Source organism: Triturus cristatus, chromosome 7 (assembly GCF_964204655.1).
Source record: "Triturus cristatus chromosome 7, aTriCri1.1, whole genome shotgun sequence".
Lineage (NCBI taxonomy): Eukaryota > Metazoa > Chordata > Amphibia > Caudata > Salamandridae > Triturus > Triturus cristatus.
In genome coordinates this window covers 23,285,864-23,304,863 of record NC_140590.1, presented here as the reverse complement: position 1 = coordinate 23,304,863, position 19,000 = coordinate 23,285,864, and the positions used below count along the sequence as shown (strand labels likewise).

At 43.2% G+C, this 19,000-nt stretch overlaps 1 protein-coding gene across 1 annotated transcript in view; it reads right to left on the bottom strand.

The window, feature by feature from the left end:
- Nucleotides 1–19,000, bottom strand: part of LOC146808716 (cell adhesion molecule CEACAM6-like) — a 384,181-nt gene that overhangs the window by 40,654 nt on the left and 324,527 nt on the right. Inside the window, exons 3-4 of the mRNA XM_085615527.1 lie at nucleotides 10,806–11,087; nucleotides 10,449–10,712 (exon numbers count right to left, since the gene is read on the bottom strand). Of these exons, the coding sequence (XP_085471653.1) occupies nucleotides 10,449–10,712; nucleotides 10,806–11,087 (546 nt within the window). The remainder of the gene's footprint in view (nucleotides 1–10,448; nucleotides 10,713–10,805; nucleotides 11,088–19,000) is intronic.

Below are 19,000 nucleotides of genomic sequence, written 5' to 3'. Positions count from 1 at the left end.
TGATTTCTTGTCCCCATTAAACATTGGTCATTCAAGAGTTTATAATGTCAATGTTTGGGCTGATGACGGCTTCCCTTCTTGGTTCTTTGGAATCCCTTAATCTTTGCCCTCTAGTCTAAGAGTCCACTCACCAAGCCGGCTCTGCTAGATCTTCATTTCCGCAACCCCTGATTTAATAAACTTCGGTTACTTTTTAATTTAATTTTGTGTTGTCTTCACAACACTTATAATCGATTGGAGTGCGATGGCTCTGAACAACATCTTGTTCATCAATGGTTGAGGTTTCTGCTACTACTTGCACCACTACAGCCTCCGGCCTGGCCTCCCGGCATCACAATCTAGAGTGATTCAGATCACGACTCAATGCCCACATCTTTATCAGCAGTTGTAGACCAGACTTTACCAAAGACATTCATTGATCCTCATAGAAGGCGACCTTCTGTGCCCTGGTACAATTCTTTAGTCAAAGAGGCCAAGCTCACATGCCTATAGAATTCCAACTACAATCCAGAGGCCAAGCTAGCCTTTAGGACGGACTCAGATCCTACTCAGAAATGAGTCCCGACGGTAAGGGTTGACTACTAAGCAAATAGAATCCTTTTTCTCCCTTTTTGGAGCAAGAATAAAATCAGCTGCTAGTTGTTATTCTGGTAGAAAGGGACGTCCATGAGGTTAGATTTGTTGTGCATCTTGGGCATGATATGGGTTTTATCCCATTTTCAGGCTTGATCTACATGCATGAGCTTCCAAAAACTATTAAGTGCAGCATGATAAGATTGTACAGACTTTCTGTCAAATCCTGTATTATCTAAAAGTAGTAATAATAGAGTATTTAATGTACTGGTAAATCTAATACATGCAGGTAAGACTTCCTATCTCTGTACAGTAAGAATGTCTCCCTGTGAGGCCAGAGTATAGTCAGATATTGCGCAGTCTTGGGAGGTGCTTCCCGACCCTAGGATGGAATAAACTATGGCGGATGATCCACTCCTGCTCTCGCTTGGCTCGCACCACTCAAACTCTTTCATCTCTTACAATAGCCTACGCCATCCGCCAGTGGATTTATATGAAATGAAAATGCGTAATCGAAATCAGCGTTTGCCCTGTTGGCTTCATAAGGATCATGCAATGCATATGTGTGTCCTGTGCCCTAAGCTTCAGATGTTTTGGTCTGAAGTCTGGCATAAAACAACTCAGATTTGTAAATCCATGCACCTTTTCTGATTGTGAATAGTTTTTGGGACATATTCATGATGTGTGGTTGTAATACCTTTTAAAGGTGACACTGTTGATTTGTGCTTGTTGCGTTGGAGGTTGTGACATCAAACTAGAGGAGTTATAAAAATCTTTCCTATAGAGCCTGGTGGAGCTTGGTGTGTCATAACCATCGGTTGTAGACTCTAGCTTTTAAAAGGTATATGTTGAGGTAATCCTTGACTCCATTCTTAACTAAGGGGTTGATTTATATCTTGGTGGTATGTATACTCTATCGCGACAACAACATGTTATACGTACCGCCAAGATAAAGGTCTGCCCGCCCGATTCTGAAGTGGGTTGACTTTGAGTTTGGCTCGGGCAGTGGCTACTCTGTCACTGCATAGCCACACTTCTCCGCTGGCCAAACGGAGTAAGGGCCGTTGGAGAAATGGCTATATCTGCACCCACTTAATCAGGATGGGTGGGCATTTCTTTACTGTCCACGGATGACAGGCAAACCACAGTAGTGAGAGACATAAAATGGTAATAATCACATTTTTTATTAAAACCAAAAAAAAACAAATCCTGTTTGGGACTTTGTAAAAAAAATAAAACCAAACTGTTTGGAGCAGGGTGGCATCAGCATCACGCAGCCCTGCAACAAACACTGAAATGCGTTGGTAGGAATCCCTGTGGCAGCCGTGACAGCTGTGTCGACTAATGAATTATAAATGACTGCTTGGCGGTCATTAGGTTCAGCCTGGGCAGCGCATGTGCTGCTCTGCGAGGCATGCTGTATAGGAGTGTGCACTTAAAGCTCCGCCCAATCTCCGCTCATATTTTTCATTGGTTTGTGTCTTTGTCCTTTGTAAATGCTGGCTTCTGATTCGGTAATCGGCTTGTTAGACCCTCCTTAGTACCACTTTGTCTTCATTTGTAACCTCCCGTAAGGACTGGCCCTTTTACTTTGGTTGTTACACCATTTAGTTATTTACTCTGCAAGCACTATGGGGCATATTACCAAGAAAGGCGATAAAATTATCGCCGCTTTAGCGGCAGAAAACTGCTGCTAAAACGGCGATAATGGGCTTGATAATATGCTCTATGGAATTCCAATTGAAGCCCATGTTAGATGTGAAGGACATCTAACATGGGCTTCAATTGGAAATGCATAGAGCATATTATCAAGCCCATTATCGCCGTTTTAGCGGCAGTTTTCTGCCGCTAAAGCGGCGATAATTTTATCGCCTGGCTTGATAATATGCCCCTATTTTCTTTAATGGGTTTTGCTTTCCTCATATTCAGCCCGCAATGCGTGTACTTTCCAAGCAGCCGGGACAATGACGGCCACTTGTTTGCAATGCCATAGGTGACAGTTTGAGCTATTGGCATTGTAAGGACAGGCCCCTTTCTTTAGACACGGCTCGTCTAAAGAAAGGGGCGCAACCTCTGTGAAGGGCAAGCGCGGCATGGGGTGCTTGGAAACAAGCAATATTTGAAATTTAATAGGTCTTGCATTTGCGAGAATTTAAGCTATTGACATTTAGAGTTCCAATAGCTCAAAGTCTTGTAAATGCGAGACCTATTACATTGCAAATGCTTGTTTATAAATGTAGTGGGCAGGCCCTGCACCAGAAGGACGGAGTTATTTGCTCCGCCCCCCTGACAGAACAACATTATCATTATCTTCATTCAACAACGCTGATTCACTTAAATCCGTTGCGTCTCAATGTTGAAATGTCCTTGCTGTTATGCAGTTAGTTTCTATATGATTTTTTTATTTCATAGTTTTATTTGTTTTACAGTCCTCATTTTTATATTGATACTGGATTTTCTTAGACTTTGATTATTTTGCTCATCTTTTCTTTTCCTATTACTTTCTTTTATATATTCCTTCTTGCTTTATTTCTCTTTTCCTCTTTTGTAATGTATTTTTTCTTTCCTTTCCTAGCTTCAAACAACGATTTGTAGAACGCTGCTTATCACCCGTGAGGGAATCCGGCACTGGGGGGGCTGCTACTGTTGGGATTTGTCAGTCGATTATCCAGGTTTTTAAGCCATCTCTGAACTTCTGTAGAGCGGGTGCAGTCTGGAGTTGGAGTGGGAGGTCATTCGAAGGTCTTGGCGGCCAGGTAGGAGAAGATGCGGCTGCTGCTTCTGCTTTTGTGGAAGCAGAGCATGTGGGCAAGGGAGAGGGAGGAGGAATGTAGTTGTCTGCCGGGTTAGTGGATGTTCAGTCTGTGGTTGTGGTAGGCTGTTCCTTTGTTCTGCAGGGCCTTATAGGCGTGGTGCAGCAGTTTGAACTGGCACCTTTTTTGTTTGTGTAGCCAGTAGAGCGCTCTGATGTAGGGGGTAATGTGGGCTCTTCTCGGGAGGTCAAGGAAGAGCCTGGATGTAGCATTCTGGATGGTTCACAGTCTGCTCAGTAGTTGTGAGGTGATGCCCATGTAGAGACATTTTCCGTAGTCCTGGCGTCTGGTGATGAGGGCTTTGGTGGTGGTGCATCTGGTGTTACTAGGGAGCAATGTGAGTATTTTCACTAGCATGCGGAGGTGAGGAAGCAGGCTGAGGAGACAGCGTTTATCAGCTTCTTCATGGTGAGCTTGTTGTTGAGTATGATGCTGAGGTGTCTGGCGCGGTCTGTGGGAGTGGGAGAGGGGCCTAGTTCTGATGGCCATCAGGACTCATTCCATGGTGAGATGTTGCTCCCGAAGTTGAGTACCTCTGTTTTGTCGGTGTTGAGTTTGAGGCATTTGTTTTGCATCCAGCTGACTACACTGGCCATGCACCTGTGGAAACTGGTTTTGGTGTTAGCGGGGTATGAGGATAGGGAGACGATGAGCTAAGTGTCCTCAGCGTATGAAATGATGTTCATACCATAGGATTTAACCAGTGTGGCCGGGGGGGGGGGGGGGCATGTATGCATTGAACAGGGTTGGACTCAGTGAGGGCACTTGGGGAATGCCGCTGAAGATGTGTTTTGGGCCTCAGGAATAAGGCAGGAGATGGATACTCTGGGTTCTTTCGGTGAGGAAGGAATCGATCCATTTAAGGGCATTACCTTGGATCTCCTTCTGATGGGGTCCGTGTAGGAGGGTGTAGTGTGGCATGGTGTCAAAGGCTGCAGAAAGGTTGAGGAGGATCAGGGCTGCTGTCTCTCCCTTGTCAAGGAGAGATTAGATGTCATCTGTGGCTGAGATTAGGGCGGTTTCTGTGCTGTGATGAGCGGGGAATCTCAATTGGTATGGATCCAGGAGGATGTCGATCTCAAGGGGGTTGGAGATTTTCCTGTTTATTGCTTTTTTCAGGACATTAGCCAGGAATGGGAGCAGGGAGATGAGCCGGTAGTTCTTAGGTTCTTCTGGGTCAGTGCTAGTTTTTTTAGCAGAGGTTTTTCTTCTTCCTCTTTCCATCCTTCTGGAAGGAGGCAGAGGTGATGGATGAATTGCGGATGGTGGTGAGTTCCTTACTGATGAAGTTGCTCCACAGGTTGACCATGTAGTGGATGGGGACAGGGGTCTCTGGGTGCTGTTGAGTGGATAAAGCTCATGATGGTAGCAATGGTTTGTGTGGTTAGTTGAGCCCATGTAGTGATTATAGTACTTGAGGTAGAGTTACTGCTGTTGAGCTGTTCTTCAAAGTTGTCACTGGTTGGTTGCGGGTTGAAGTGTTCATAGATAGTCCCTATTTTTTTGTAATAGATTTCTGTGAGGGTGTCGCAGCGCTCCTGTGAGGGGGTTACGGTGTTCCTGGATTCTGAGTGGGGTTGAACTCTTTGACGATGCCGAAGAGCTCCTTGCTATGGTTAGAGCTAGCTTTGAGTCGGGCGGTTAGGGCTTCCTTTTGCCATTTTCCTGGCACATTTGAGAGCCAATTTAAAGTTTGCTCAATCGCGGAATGTTTTGTTGTTCGTCAGATTCTTTCTAGTCATTTGCGGTGGCATTTGGAGGCGTTTAGTTGAGGAGTGAACCAGCTGGTGTGTTTTGAGGATAAGCCTTGTTTCGCAGGTTTGAAGGGTGCAAGTATGTTGGCACATTCGGTGATCCAGGTGTTGAAATATTTGACGGCCACCTGGAGGTTGGCAGTGGTGTCCGTGGGTAGGTGTTGAGGGTGTTGGTCCATAAATTTTCCGCTGCCTTGCTCCAGCTCCTATGGGCAGTGCTGGTCTGGGCGGTGGCAGTGTTGCGGTTGGTGAAGATGGATAAGTGGACGATTGCATGGTCGGACCAGGTGATCTCTATGGTGTGGCTGTATTCGAATCTGTTGCTGGCTGTGAAGTTTGGACCCAGAGTATGTCCAGCTATGTGCAAGGTTAAATTACAAAAAGGCTGGTTTTGTCTTTCCTCCATGTTACTTATCCATGGTAAAATGTTTTTCTTATTAAAATAGTAGGATATTATCTTTTAACATTTATCATTACCTCTTATGCAATATTGTGAAACTATTTCTTATCGTTATAACTGCAAATTACAATCAGAAGACATTGCAAAAAGCTATAACTAAAAAAATAGAAAGAAAATGAGGGTTAATTGTAATTTGAAATAAACTTAAAGCCCCACCTAAGTGTTCATAATGATTATATATTGTAGGAAAAACTGACACTCTTGTTGTAGACACATTGAAGAATCAGGATCATAATGTATAGGAAATGTGTAAATGATCTATTTTTAATTTAATGATGCTTGTATAGAGAACTCTAGGAGGAATTCTCAAGTCTATTTTAGTGTTCAATAAACATGTCAGAATAACTTTGATTTTGAAAGATTTACACATTAAATTAAGTACGTTAATTTGAGAGGATATCATTTAATAAAACCACAGACATGTCAGATAAGTGTGTGAATGCAGCTGGGTCGGTGACCCATGAGTCTGCGTCTATCTCTCAATGTCCCTTTCAGGTGGCGCCATGTCAAAATATCCACAACTTTTCATCTTTACAAAATTGTGTAAGATAAAATAATGGTGAATAGGTTATGTAACCGAAGACCCTATTTATGTGAAAATAACACACATTCCAGAAGTAGGTGACAAGAAAAAGGTGAAACCTGGTTTGAAAAGTAAAAATGCTTATAAGAGTAGTGAAGATTCTCCTTCCAAGGAGAGATGTGTAATGTCCATTAAATGGATAAGGAAGGTGCAGCTTGGAAAGATAGTTGAGATTGCAGTAATACACTTTCTGACTCTAAATAAGTAATTGTAGCGAAGGAACTAGAAGGTAGTCTGAAGTGAGCAGGGGTCTAAAGGCCTTTAAACAAGACACAATGCTAGTGTTGAGTCAAGACAAACAGTTGCAAGGTCATTGCCAATTGTCAATGAATTGACATACAAGGATCTACAGAACTCAGAGTCAGTCAAGAATATTGGTCAAAAGCAATGTCAGTGGATGGAGGACCATGAAAGTTTACTCTCTGTCTATTAAAGATGCGAAAGAAATGAGGAAGCCTTGGCCACTCGCTTGTCAGTCTTCATTGAAGGATGTGGAGCGTGATGTACAATACATTCATTCACAAAAAGTGGTCACATATTGCACAGCGATTTTTTAAAATGGAAATAAACTTTGCAAACTGACCTATGTGCTAATGCGTCTGTTCACAAAATTCCGAGTTGTAGATGGACACAAACAAACCTAGCTCATCAATATTTATGCGGTAGGTTGCAAATTGCGACTCACGATGATTGGATGCTATCACAGGGATGGTAGCCAACTGCGTAGTCAGAACACCTTTGAAAATGCAGTCTGCATTTCTTGGATACAAAAGCAGATTTAAAAATAATGTTTCCCCAGTGTATTGACCGTGGTGTCTGGGGAATCTCCTACTCCCTCCTTATTTACATTTAACAAAGAGGAAAAGGGTCCGCAGGGGACCTGTTGGATTTTGAAATATTTTCTCATCCCAACTTGGGATTTGGTGACTTTTTAATGTTTTGCAACAGGATTTTGTTTGCAAAACATTGATACACACCATAGGAAATAGGTATTTAGAAGGGACTCCCTACACACGCCCCATCCAAATAGCAATTCATGATACCTTTCTAAACCCATTTTGTGATTTGGTAACTTCCCTTCCTTCTCCCATTGTCTGCAAAGAAGGCTTGCATCTGCCATGTCCTATAAGGATCAAGGGTGCAGATAAGGTCCTGGAAGGCTGGATTATCGATACCCAGTTCTAAGGGCAAAGGTAAGTGAGACCGGGCCTCTATTGCCTGTTGTGACTTAGAACTGTGCTAGACATCCAATGTTGTTCCCTTCCCCGGTGTAACTATGTTAAGTCATAGAATCATTGGTATAATAAATGCTGGCCGTTTGGACATCCATGGGCTGTGGCTGTTTTTGAATAGTCAATATTTGACCTCATACTCTCCAGTCTGCGGATGGGGTTAAATTTGTCCCCCAAAAACGTTTCAATAGAAATGTCTCTGATTCTAGGCTCAGGGTATGCTTGGATCTTCTCTGGGTTTTACTGTTTCTCTTAGCACTGTGGTGGTTTTCACAAAGTCAGATGGCAGCATGGGGATAAAATCTTCTTGATCTTGAGAGGTGACTCTCTGATACTGGTGTATTATTCATTATATGATGGTGTGTTGCCTCACCTTGCGTTGCTTCACAAAAGGTAATGCTTCAGTGCACTATAGAAAGACTAACTGGTCCCTTGTCTCCGCTCTTCACCTGTGCTGGTCTTCAGGATTTATCTTCCAGATTCCATGATCTGAAGTAAAACTCTTGGGAATCTCAGCAGCTGCCGGCTGCCAGAGGGCATCTTTAATAAAGGCTGTCCACTGGACTCTGGTTTGTTTTATGCCTTGGTAACTGTGGTTCCATCTACACCAGCAGCCTGTTAGGTGTTCCTCATATCTACGGTGAGTTAGACTGTCATACAATGGCTTCGTCCCTCCTGGGGCATTGCCACATTCTGAGCCACCCATATATAAGGTAAGTAAGTATTCCTCGTTCTCCCCACACCCCAAACAGGAGGTTGTGTGGTGGGCCAAGAAGCAGAAACCATGTAGGTCATTTGGGTGACAGCTTCCTGATGTTCCTTCTGGGCAGCTAGTGGCTAACTCCTTTGACATGTAGAGAGTGCTGAAAGCTTTGTTGGTCGCCCTGACTTTGCTGTTGATGCACCTGGATACGTTGGCTCAAATGCCGCTGCTCTTCATCAAATTTCTAGCCAGTGCATTTCATGTAGGTTTTAAGAGCCCACTTCTGACACCACTGTTGGAAAAGTGAGTCTCTGATTCAAGGTCTTGGTTAATTCTGCAGCTCTTTACTGCGTTTTTGTTCAGCATGTGCTCTCTCCCTAAAACATGGTATAATTGGTTAACACCTGTGTGGCATATTTAATTTACTTCTAAGTCCCTACTAAAGTGCACCACATGTGCCCAGGGCCAGTAAATTTAGTGCTACTAGTGGGCCTGCAGCACTGATTGTGCACCCACTTTAGTAGCCCTTTAAACGTGTCTTAGGCCTGTCACTGCAGAGTCTGTGTGTGCAGTTTTAAACTGCCATGTCGACCTGACAAGTGAACATTTTTGGCAGGCTTAAACGTGTCTTTTTAATGCATATAAGTCACCCCTAACGTAGGCCCTGGACATCCCTAAGGGCAGGGTGCAGTATATTTTTTTTTAAAAACTTTAACCATTTTATGCCTTTTGCCTTTCTCTGAATATCTGTCTGAGGTAGGAGATACTTGGGCTTTGTGCATTCCCTCCAGATTGTCACACACAAAGGGAGCTTTGATGTGACTGATCGGACCTCAACATCCGCAAGGCCATCCTATGCAGGATGGGATGGAGGAACCGACACTTGCACCTGAATGGGCTGTGCCTGTTGCTGGATACCACTCTGTAGTGAATCTGGAGCTAAGGCAGGAAGGGCTGAGACCCTGTGCACTTCAAAGACCTGTCTTTGAAGTCCCACACACTTCAAAGGCACAACTGGGTATAAGTACTGGACTTCAGGCCCATCGCCGAAGCATACTTCTGGACCTGAGGACATTCTGACAGGAAGATGGACTGCTGAAAGGACTGTCACTCTGCTGGACTGTGCTGGACTTTGCCGGACTCCTGCTCTGCTGCACTTGCCCTGCTGCCTGCTGCCCTCCTTGCCCAGGAATGAGAAGGACTGGACCTGCATCTCTACATCCCCAGAACCAAAGTGACTAAAAGGGCTTGCCTCCTGTTCTGAAGTCTCAGGAACATCAAAGACTTCCAACAACCCTGCTGCACTAACTCTGAGTCTTACCCTGCCAAGTGTTGCCAATCCAGTTCTGGGCCCTTGGATGTGGGTTTTCTGTGCTGCATCCACCAAAATCCACAGATCACTATTGTTGCACCGATCGGAACCTACGCATCTCCCCTCAACGCATCGCCACTGCCCCTGAGGACAAAGACACTGTATTTCTGGCTGCATGGCTGGAAAACAACACTTCACCTACATCTGCAGGGGATGATGACGATGCATCTCGATTTGTGCGGCTCAGAACCGATGCATCTCCTACACCCAGAAGGATCAACAACGATACAATGCCTCCTCTTCTCCATGCAGTGAGCCCTGCGGCATCTACAAGATCCGTTCCTGTGTCCGACCCGCACTCCGTCGCAGTCCGCCTGAACCTTTGAATGTGACCCAGTCAAGTGTGACCAGATAGCCCCTTGTGGCACCTCATGCTTTTAAGCACTATATTTACAGCTGTTCTTTAAAAATTCATAACTCTGGTTCTGCTTATTGGAGTTTTGTCATATTGGTCTTGTTTTGCTCAAAACATTAATCCCTGTTTTTCTAACCAGGTGTGGTATAATGTTGTGTGGTGTTTTCATTTTTTTTTACTGTTTTAAGTGTTTCACAAATACTTTACACAATACCTCTTAAATTAAGCCAGACTGCTCTGTGCCAAGCTATCAGAGGGTGAACACAGGTTAATTTAGGGTGTGTATCTGACTTACCCTGACTAAGATTGTGGTCCCGACTTGGACAGGGTGAATGCCACTGACAACTAGAGACCCAATTTCTAACAGAGGGTTAGGGAGCTGCTGTGATGTTCAACTAACCTCAATGACCAGCCCCTGAACTGGCTTCAACGGACGAGTTGGGTTTCTTCCTGTGAGTCCGAAGTGTGATACCGGATAAGTATATCTCCCTACCCAGCCCATTTCAGCCGCGTGGCTTGCATAGAGCCAATTAGTCTGTATGTGCCATAAGGAACCATGTGTGGAGCCAAATAGAAACATATAGAAGCTATGCATAAATGTACCTTTTACAGCTATGAAGACAGAGGCATTGGCATACTTTCCGGTGGCTGCATTACGGGCCACACAGGTGTAGTTTCCCTCATCTTTAGAAGACACTCTGACGACAGAAAGCCGCGTTTTGTTGAAAGTTAAACTGGTGTTATTGAAAAACCATTCATATGTGTCTATCTCTGGAACAGACCGTGTGTAGCAGCTTAAAGATAAATTTTCCCCTGCTTCTAGGAGCTGAGTTCCTGAGGGGTCGATCCGTGTGTCCTCTGGCCCATCTGTAAAGGAACAGAAAAGGAATGTAGCTCTGTGGACAGTGACAGAGAACAAAAATAAGAAGAGCAAAAACGATGAACTCTGAGTTTACTTACAGGAGACAGCTAGAGTCTGCGGGTCACTCGTGATGGCATTGACGAGGTTACTGGCATTACATTGATAGATCCCAGAATCCAATCGGGTCACGTTGGTGATTCTTAGGGTTCGGTTGTCTTGAGACAGGACCGTCCTGGTGTTATCAATCAGAAGATGTTGTCTATTAAAGAACCATAGAATTGTTTCAGCTTCCCCTGAGGTGTTACAGGTCACTGTTACCGTATCTTTGTCCTCCACGGGCTGTAGGTTGGTCATCGTTACAGTAGGTTTAGTTACAAGTGCTGGAATCAAAATACAAACGCAAGGAGTTAAGACTTGTATGTTCACCTCTAGGGTGGCGGGAAGAGGAATCAAAGCAGCTCAGTGTGTGGCTACGTCAATGTGTCTGCTGACTCTTTGTGCTAGGGGCTCATGGGTAGCACCTGTTCGTAGATCTACTGGTGGATACACCATTACATCAAGCCTCCAAAATGGCCTCCTCTGAAGATACAACTTCATCTAAGGGGAAGCGGAGTTACATCAGCAATGTTCTATACTCAACATCCACCCCTTGTTCAGCCCCATTCTCCACGTCCCATTGCAACGATCACTCTGGTGGAAGCCCAGAAGGATCGAGTACCCTCTCTTGATAAAAAATGACCACAAGCCAACCTGTCCAAGCTGCTGACATCTTTGATACCTCTCCTGAAACGTTGCAGCCCGTGCCTTTGTGTAACAATAGTTCACATGCTCTCGTCTCCTGATAACCAGCATCATCACAGAGGCCCACACTCTATGGCCGAATTTCCTGAAAGACCTAGAAGACCTATTTTATTTTACGCTCCGAACATTCTTCTGCATGTATGTTCTCAGTTGCTATTGCCCTGAGGAATCCCCTGACATCCTAATTTTTTTCTAACTACTTAGTTCTGTATATATAGTCCTGACTTCTTTTCCACCAGCTGTCCAAGTGTACCTGGGTGGATCTGGGTGGGTCATTATGCTGTAGTTTGTAGAAGAAAATTGCCTCTAGACACTGATCTAGCATCTTTACATCAGGTGCAGCCTCCATGTTGGTTTGATTCAGTTAAAGTTATCAGTGGCTCATACCTCGGAGTGGTATATGTTCCACGTCTGCCACACGCAACATTAGGTGAAGCTTCACCCCTAAGTACTGAGGGCCCCGGTGCCCCAAAGTGCTGAGGTCTTCTTTTAAATTTGGGACTGTCGACACTTAACTCTTTATAACATTCTTTCCACAAAGATCTTCCAGACCAAAGTTGCATCCTTTCCCCACACACGCTCATGTTGGAGACTTCACAGGTAGCCAGAGTTTGCTATTTACTATGTAGGGGCTCAAGAAAACCACCAGCAGATGGCAAATCCTTTTTTTTCTAAAAACAAAATGGGGGAAATCAATGTGCAAGAAAATGATAGTATAAGGTTTGCTGTGTTTAGGCTGCAATCTGTCCAGATTTCAGAAAGGGGCAGAGTTGGAAAAACTTATCACCGCTGTTTTTGCAATTTTCTAGTGAGATGACAATATTTGAAATGTGTGTGCTTTGTTCCTGTTTGGTCTTTGTAAGGAAAGCAGGTGTGAAACCCTTGAACAAACCCAGGGGAAGATGCACATTTCTGGATAAAATTCTGAATTGAGCAAGAAATCCTTTGTAGGGATAGTTGGAAAAACATAGTAACCATAAGTGTTAAAAAATGTACTAGGTGACGATGTTTTCTTCTCTAACTTTCTGCACCGATCTATACAGTAAAATAAAGTGTGAACTGCAAGGTTCATACTGTTACATAGAAATACAGTGTTGGTGGTTTGTCCAAAAACCTGCAATACCCTGAACCAACAACTGAGCCTTGGCTCACAGTTTCTTTTTGTTATTCACCAACCAAGCATCCCTTGATATTAAAAAATTACTATAGATTTTTACCCATGAATATTAGTCTTGGATATGGGGCATGTGTACCACTCCTAATTTCTGATTACCCCAATGTCTGATGATTGTGTGGGAGGTTTTTCAAAAAGTGTTCATTTTGGTGACTTTATCAGATAAATAACAAATGTCTAAACATTCTTCCACAGTTTCCCACTATGAATGAGACACTACATATGTGAATGAGCCTATTACATGGGGAAGGAAAGGACCAAATCTAAGTCCAAAAATGAACTTCAAAGATTTTTCCATAAATCCATTTCTTGGGATGTTGGTAGCTGCTGGTTTTGTGTCCAGGGACACTGAGCACTTAGAGAAACATAATACCCACGGGCATTTCTGAAGGTGGGATCTACAAGGGGTTCGGTGTGATGTGACTTGTTTGGGAGCCATCAGTTTTTCATTCTCAGGATGCCTTGATTCCAAAATAGAATTTTCTCATATTTCTGTGATGGAAATATCAGACATTTGTGTGTGTAGGTAATTCCCATTTTTTGTGCAATGTCCCCCTATTTTTTCCCCATCTGCTTATCTGGCTTTTGAACTTTATGGAACCCCTAATAAACAGGAATAAAGCACCTGTGTTGCCTCTTTAAACATGTCACATTTGAGTTATATCTGATTGGCACAATTAACTTTCATATAAAGATATAGTACATGGTGCAAAAGTGCCCCACAAGCATAGAAAGTTATATTCCGCCTGTGGACTGCAGCACCTATTGTGCCAACCACTACAGTGGCAGTGAAAACCTGGCTTCAGGTCTGACCCGTGTCACCAGGCAGCAGCAGCCTGAACCCTGCAGCACAAGCCTGCCAAAATCAATCTTTTGACAGGTACAAAAGTCTGATTTTAAATATTAAGAAAGTCACCCCTAAAAGCATCTTGTTGCCCACAGGGTAGGGTGAATAATATTTGAGAGTGGAACACATGTGACATTAGAAATGGCACGAAATATTACTGCCACCGGTCAGGCTGTAGCTGTCATTGTATCCGTCTATCTTTTGACCTATACCAGTTACAGGCTCCATTAAAACACTTATTTTCATCTTTAATGAAAATGTAATCTAATTGTCAAATCACTTTTTTTATTAAATATATTGGTAATCATTACCTTTCCAGCAGCTGAGCCACTTGGGGTGGGCCCAGGAACTTAATTGAAATCAGAGGCCTGCCCTGACACAAATAAATGTCAGCCTCTGTCCCCATAGTACGACTGGCATCAAACCCAGTGGCAAGGACCCAGAGCTGGTTGTGAGTGACCACAGAGGAGAGGGCTGTTCATTACCTCTGGGTGGGCACACAGGCACTGCACAAGGGGAGAATACTTTTCCCATTTTGTATTCTGGGAATAAGGTGCAGCAGGAATACAGGAACTGCTGCAAAGTAGGTAGGTTTCCCCTGAAAACTATCACACCATTAGTTAAGGAAGAGCAGAGAGTCACCCCCACCCACTAGCAGATGCCTGGAACCCCCTTGACATGTAAGTAGCTGCCATATTTCTGAGTCCAGGGTTGGTCAGCAGTCAGAGAAATCTACCAACCCTTGGCAGTTCTGAAAAGGAGAGGCTTGCAGACAGTGGAGGCTAGTGTTGGCTTGTAAGGATTATACTACTTTTCTACCAGAATGACCTTATAATTTACACGTTTGTTTCACAAAATAGAATTTCCTCACATTTCTGTCAAAAAAACAATTCCAGATTTTGCAAACATGGTAAAAGGTCTACCACCCAGGCTTCCACCGATTCTCCCGAAAAAAGATTCCTCATATGTGTAGATCCACCACAACTTCTTAATCAGCCGCAGACTGTGAAGATATGGCCGATACGGCTTTCAAGGAAAGTAGATGAGAGATGCCGACAGTGACGACATGGCCGATATGGCTTTCAAGGAAAGTGGATGAGAGATGCCGACAGTGACGAAATGGCCGATATGACTATCAGGAATGAAGATAAGAGACGCAGACTGTGAAGATATGGCTTATATGACTTTCAGGAATGTAGATGAGAGACGCAGACTGTGAATATATTGCCGAAATGACTATCGGGAATGTAGATGAGAGACACAGACTGTGACGATATGGCCGACACGGCTTTCAGTGTGTGTAGATGAGAGACGCAGATTGTCAAGATACAGCCAATATGGCTTTCAGGGATTGCAGAGGAGAGACGTAGACTGTGAAGATAAGGCTGATACGGCTTTCAGGAAAGTTGATGAGAGACGCAGACCTTGAAGATATGGCCAATGCTGCTTTCAGGAAATGTAGATGAGAGACGTAGACTGTGAAGATAAGGCTATGGCTTTCAGGAATGTAAATGAGAGATGCAGACTGTGAAGGTAAGGCCGATGTGTCTTTCAGGAATGCAGAAGAGAGATGTAGACTGTGAAGATAAGGTCAATATGGCTTTAGTAATGTAGATGAGAGACGCAGACTGGGAAGTTATGGCTTTCAGGAATGTAAATGAGACGCAGACTGTAAAGATATTGCAGACATTACTATCAGGACTGTAGCTGAGAGATGCAGACTGTGAAGATTTGGCTGATGCGGCTTTTAGGAGTGTAGAAGAGAGATGCAGACTGTGAAGATATGTCCGACATGTTTATCAGGGATGTGGATGAGAGACGCAGACTGCGAAGATATGGTCGATCTGGCTTTCATGAATGTAGATGGGATGCAGTCTGTCAAGATATGGCCAATACGGCTTTCAACAAATCTAGATGAGAGACGCAGACTGTGGAGAGATGGCCGATATGGCTTTCAGGAATGTAGATGAGAGACATAGATTGTGAAGATATGGCCGATATGGCTTTAGTAATGTAGATGAGAGACACAGACTGTGATGATATGGCTTTCAGATATGTAGATGACAGATGAAGACTGTGAAGATGTGGCCGATACGGCTTTCAGGAATGTATATGAGAGACACAGACCACAAAGATATGGCCGATTGAGCTCTCAGGAAAGTAGATAAGAGACACAGACCTTGAAGATAAGGCCGATACTGCTTTCAGAAAATGTAGATGAGAAGCAGACTGTGAAGATATGGCTGATATGGCTTTCAGGAATATAGTTGAGAAACACAGACCTTGAAGATAAGGCCGATAATGCTTTCAGAAAATTTAAATGAGACACAGACTGTAAAGATATTGCCGAAAAGATTATCAGGAATGTAGATGAGAAATGCAGACTGTGACGATATGGCCCATACGATTTCAAGAATGTAGATGAGAGACGCAGACTGTGAAGATATGGCCAATATGTCTTTCAGGAATGTATGTGAGAGACGCAGACTGCAAAGATATGGTCGATATGTCTTTCAGTTTTGCAGTCTTTGAAGAAATGGCCAATATGGATATCAGGAATGTATATGAGAGATGTAGACTGGGAAGATATGGCCGATATGGCTGTCAGGAATGTAGATGAGAGATGCAGACTGCGAAGAAATGGCCGATATGGCTTTAGTAATGTAGATGCGAGACGCAGACTGGGAAGTTATGGCTAAAATGGCTTTCAAGTACTGTAGATGAGAGACGCAGACTGTGATGATATGGCTTTCAGGAATGTAGATAAGACACACAGAATGTGAAGATATGGCAGATATGGCTTTCAGGAATGTAAATGAGATGCAGACTGTACAGATATTGCAGAAAGTACTATCAGGACTGTAGCTGAGAGATGCAGACTGTGAAGATTTTGCCGATACAGCTTTTAGGAGTGTAGAAGAGAGATGCAGACTGTGAAGATATGGCCGACATGACTATAAGGGATGTGGATGAGAGACGCAGACTGCAAAGATATGGTCGATCTGGCTTTCTTGAAAATAGATAAGATGCAGTCTGTGAAGATATGGCCAATACGGCTTTCAACAAATCTAGATGGGAGACGCAGACTGTGGAGAGATGGCCGATACGTCTTTCAGGAATGTTGGTGAGAGACGCCGACTGTAAAGATATTGCCAAAATGATTATCAGGAATGTATATGAGAGATGCTGACTGTGAAGATATGGCAGATACGATTTCAAGAATGTGGATGAGAGATGCAGACTGTGAAGATAAGGCCGATATAGCTTTCAGGAATGTAGATGAAAGACGCAGACTGTGAAGATTTGGCCGATATTGCTTTCAGGAATGTAGATGAGAGACACAGATCATGAAGATATGGCCGATATGGTTTTCAGGTATGTAGATGGGAAATGCAGACTGTGAAGATATGGCCGATATGGCTTTAGTAATGTAGATGAGAGACGCAGACCTTGAAGATGTGGCCGATATGGCATTCAGGTATGTAGATGAGAGACCCTACCTTGAAGATATCGCTGACACGGTTTTCAGGAAATGTAGACGAGAGAAGCAGACTGTGAAGATATGGCTTTCAGGAATATAGATGAGAGACGTAGACTATGAAGATATGGCCGATATGGCTTTATTAATGAAAATGAGAGACGCATACTGTGAAGATATGGGCAATACCACTTTCAGGAATGTAAATGAGAGACGCAGACTGTAAAGATATGGCCGATCTGGCTTTCAGGAATGTAGATGAGAGACGCAGACTGTGAAGATATGACCTATATGGATATTAGGAATGTAGATGAGAGGTGTAGACTGTGAAGATAAGGCCGATATAGCTTTCAGGAATGTAGATGAAAGACGCAGACTCTCTTGTATATATATATTTAATCAATAGCTTTCTTTGAGTCTGCTATGATTGATATATTTGGCCTACCATTTTAAACATTGCATTAATAAACTTATGTGTGTTATATTACATACATTTGGATAGGTTTATTTACCTCGCCTTAAGTGAGTGTTATGTCTTACCTCTGTCTTAAGGGAGTGTTGGGGTTTTGGGTGTGGCTTGATGGTGAGCAGCCACATTCATTACATCTTGGTGTCATTCTCACAGGATTTGAAAATTAAAAGGGGAGAAAATTTGTTTTCTGGAAATTGAGAGCAGATTCACAGATACCAATTGATATATTTGAATGGGAGGTAGTCCCATATGGTGTGCTAGCCCAAGAGTTGGCTAATTGTGCTGGATCAAGTGTGAATTGGAGTGTGTGTTTAGCTGACGCTGAGCCAGCATAATTGGTTGCGTGTTTGAAAAAAGTGCAGAATGGGCTGGATCCCCTTAAGTGTTTATTTAGAAATGCATACAAAATATGTTCAGTTGCAAAGTGAATGTGAGACATCAGAGAAATAGTTTGTTGAAGCCAAAAATACCTCTACAATGTTAACTTGTCAGAATAATTTATTGCAAGCAAAGTTGGAAACCTACCAGACAGTGGCAGAAAAGGCTGCAGTTCATATTGTGAGAAAAGTGCATTTAGCTATTGCAAAGGTAGGAATTGACTGGGACCCTGAAACATGGGATGGAAATCTTTGGGATTCCTCTGAGTTTTTAGACTCCGGAGAAAAGTGTGTTCAAGCTGGCAGGCAGTGGGTTGCGATGAACAGTATGGAAAATTTTACTCAGCAGGAGATTAATGGTATTTCAGACAAAGACAGTGGTGTCATTTTGAATGCTTTGTTTAGCATGTGTGAACACTTAGAACAGGAATGTTGTGAGCTGAAAAGAGAGTTGGCTGATGTTCATTTTGAAAATATGTCTTTGAAAACAGAATTAAGCATTTGCCAGGCTCTGAAGCCATTGGCTTTGACTAGCGATGAGTCATATGTGGAGAATGTGAGCTTAGAGAACGCGCCAGTTAATCTGCAGGCTTCACAGGCGGTCTTAATTAATTCTTTTGAGGATGTTGTTCAGCCAGAAAGGAATGTGCAGGGAGATAAACAGACCAGTTGTTTAGACTTAATGATCGTTTGTTCCAGGTATAGTTCAGACATGACAGTGAACGATAAATCTAATTTTACATGGAAAAATGCTATTTTCAAAGAAGAAATGCAGCAATGTATTTTTGAATCTGCACTACAGATTGTGCAAAATATTTCAGACATGTGGTCAATTCAGAAATGTGACAGTGTATCTAGTGTGCCAGTTCAGGAGCAGTGTGATATTTTCAGTTATTGTGAAGAACAGGGAAAAAAGAGGATACTTTTAAATTCAGATGTTAGACAAATACAGATGCTTTTGTGTTTTTGCACACTGAAAGACACCGGGTAGAGAGCAATAGAACACAATGTGATTCATCAATGGGAGGAAGCAACGGTTATAAAGTGGCATGACAGAACATTTAATTTCCTTACAGATTAAAAGGCTATCATCTTGGAGACAGAGGTGGTGCCCCAAGTGAAACAAAAGATCAGAGAATTTGCA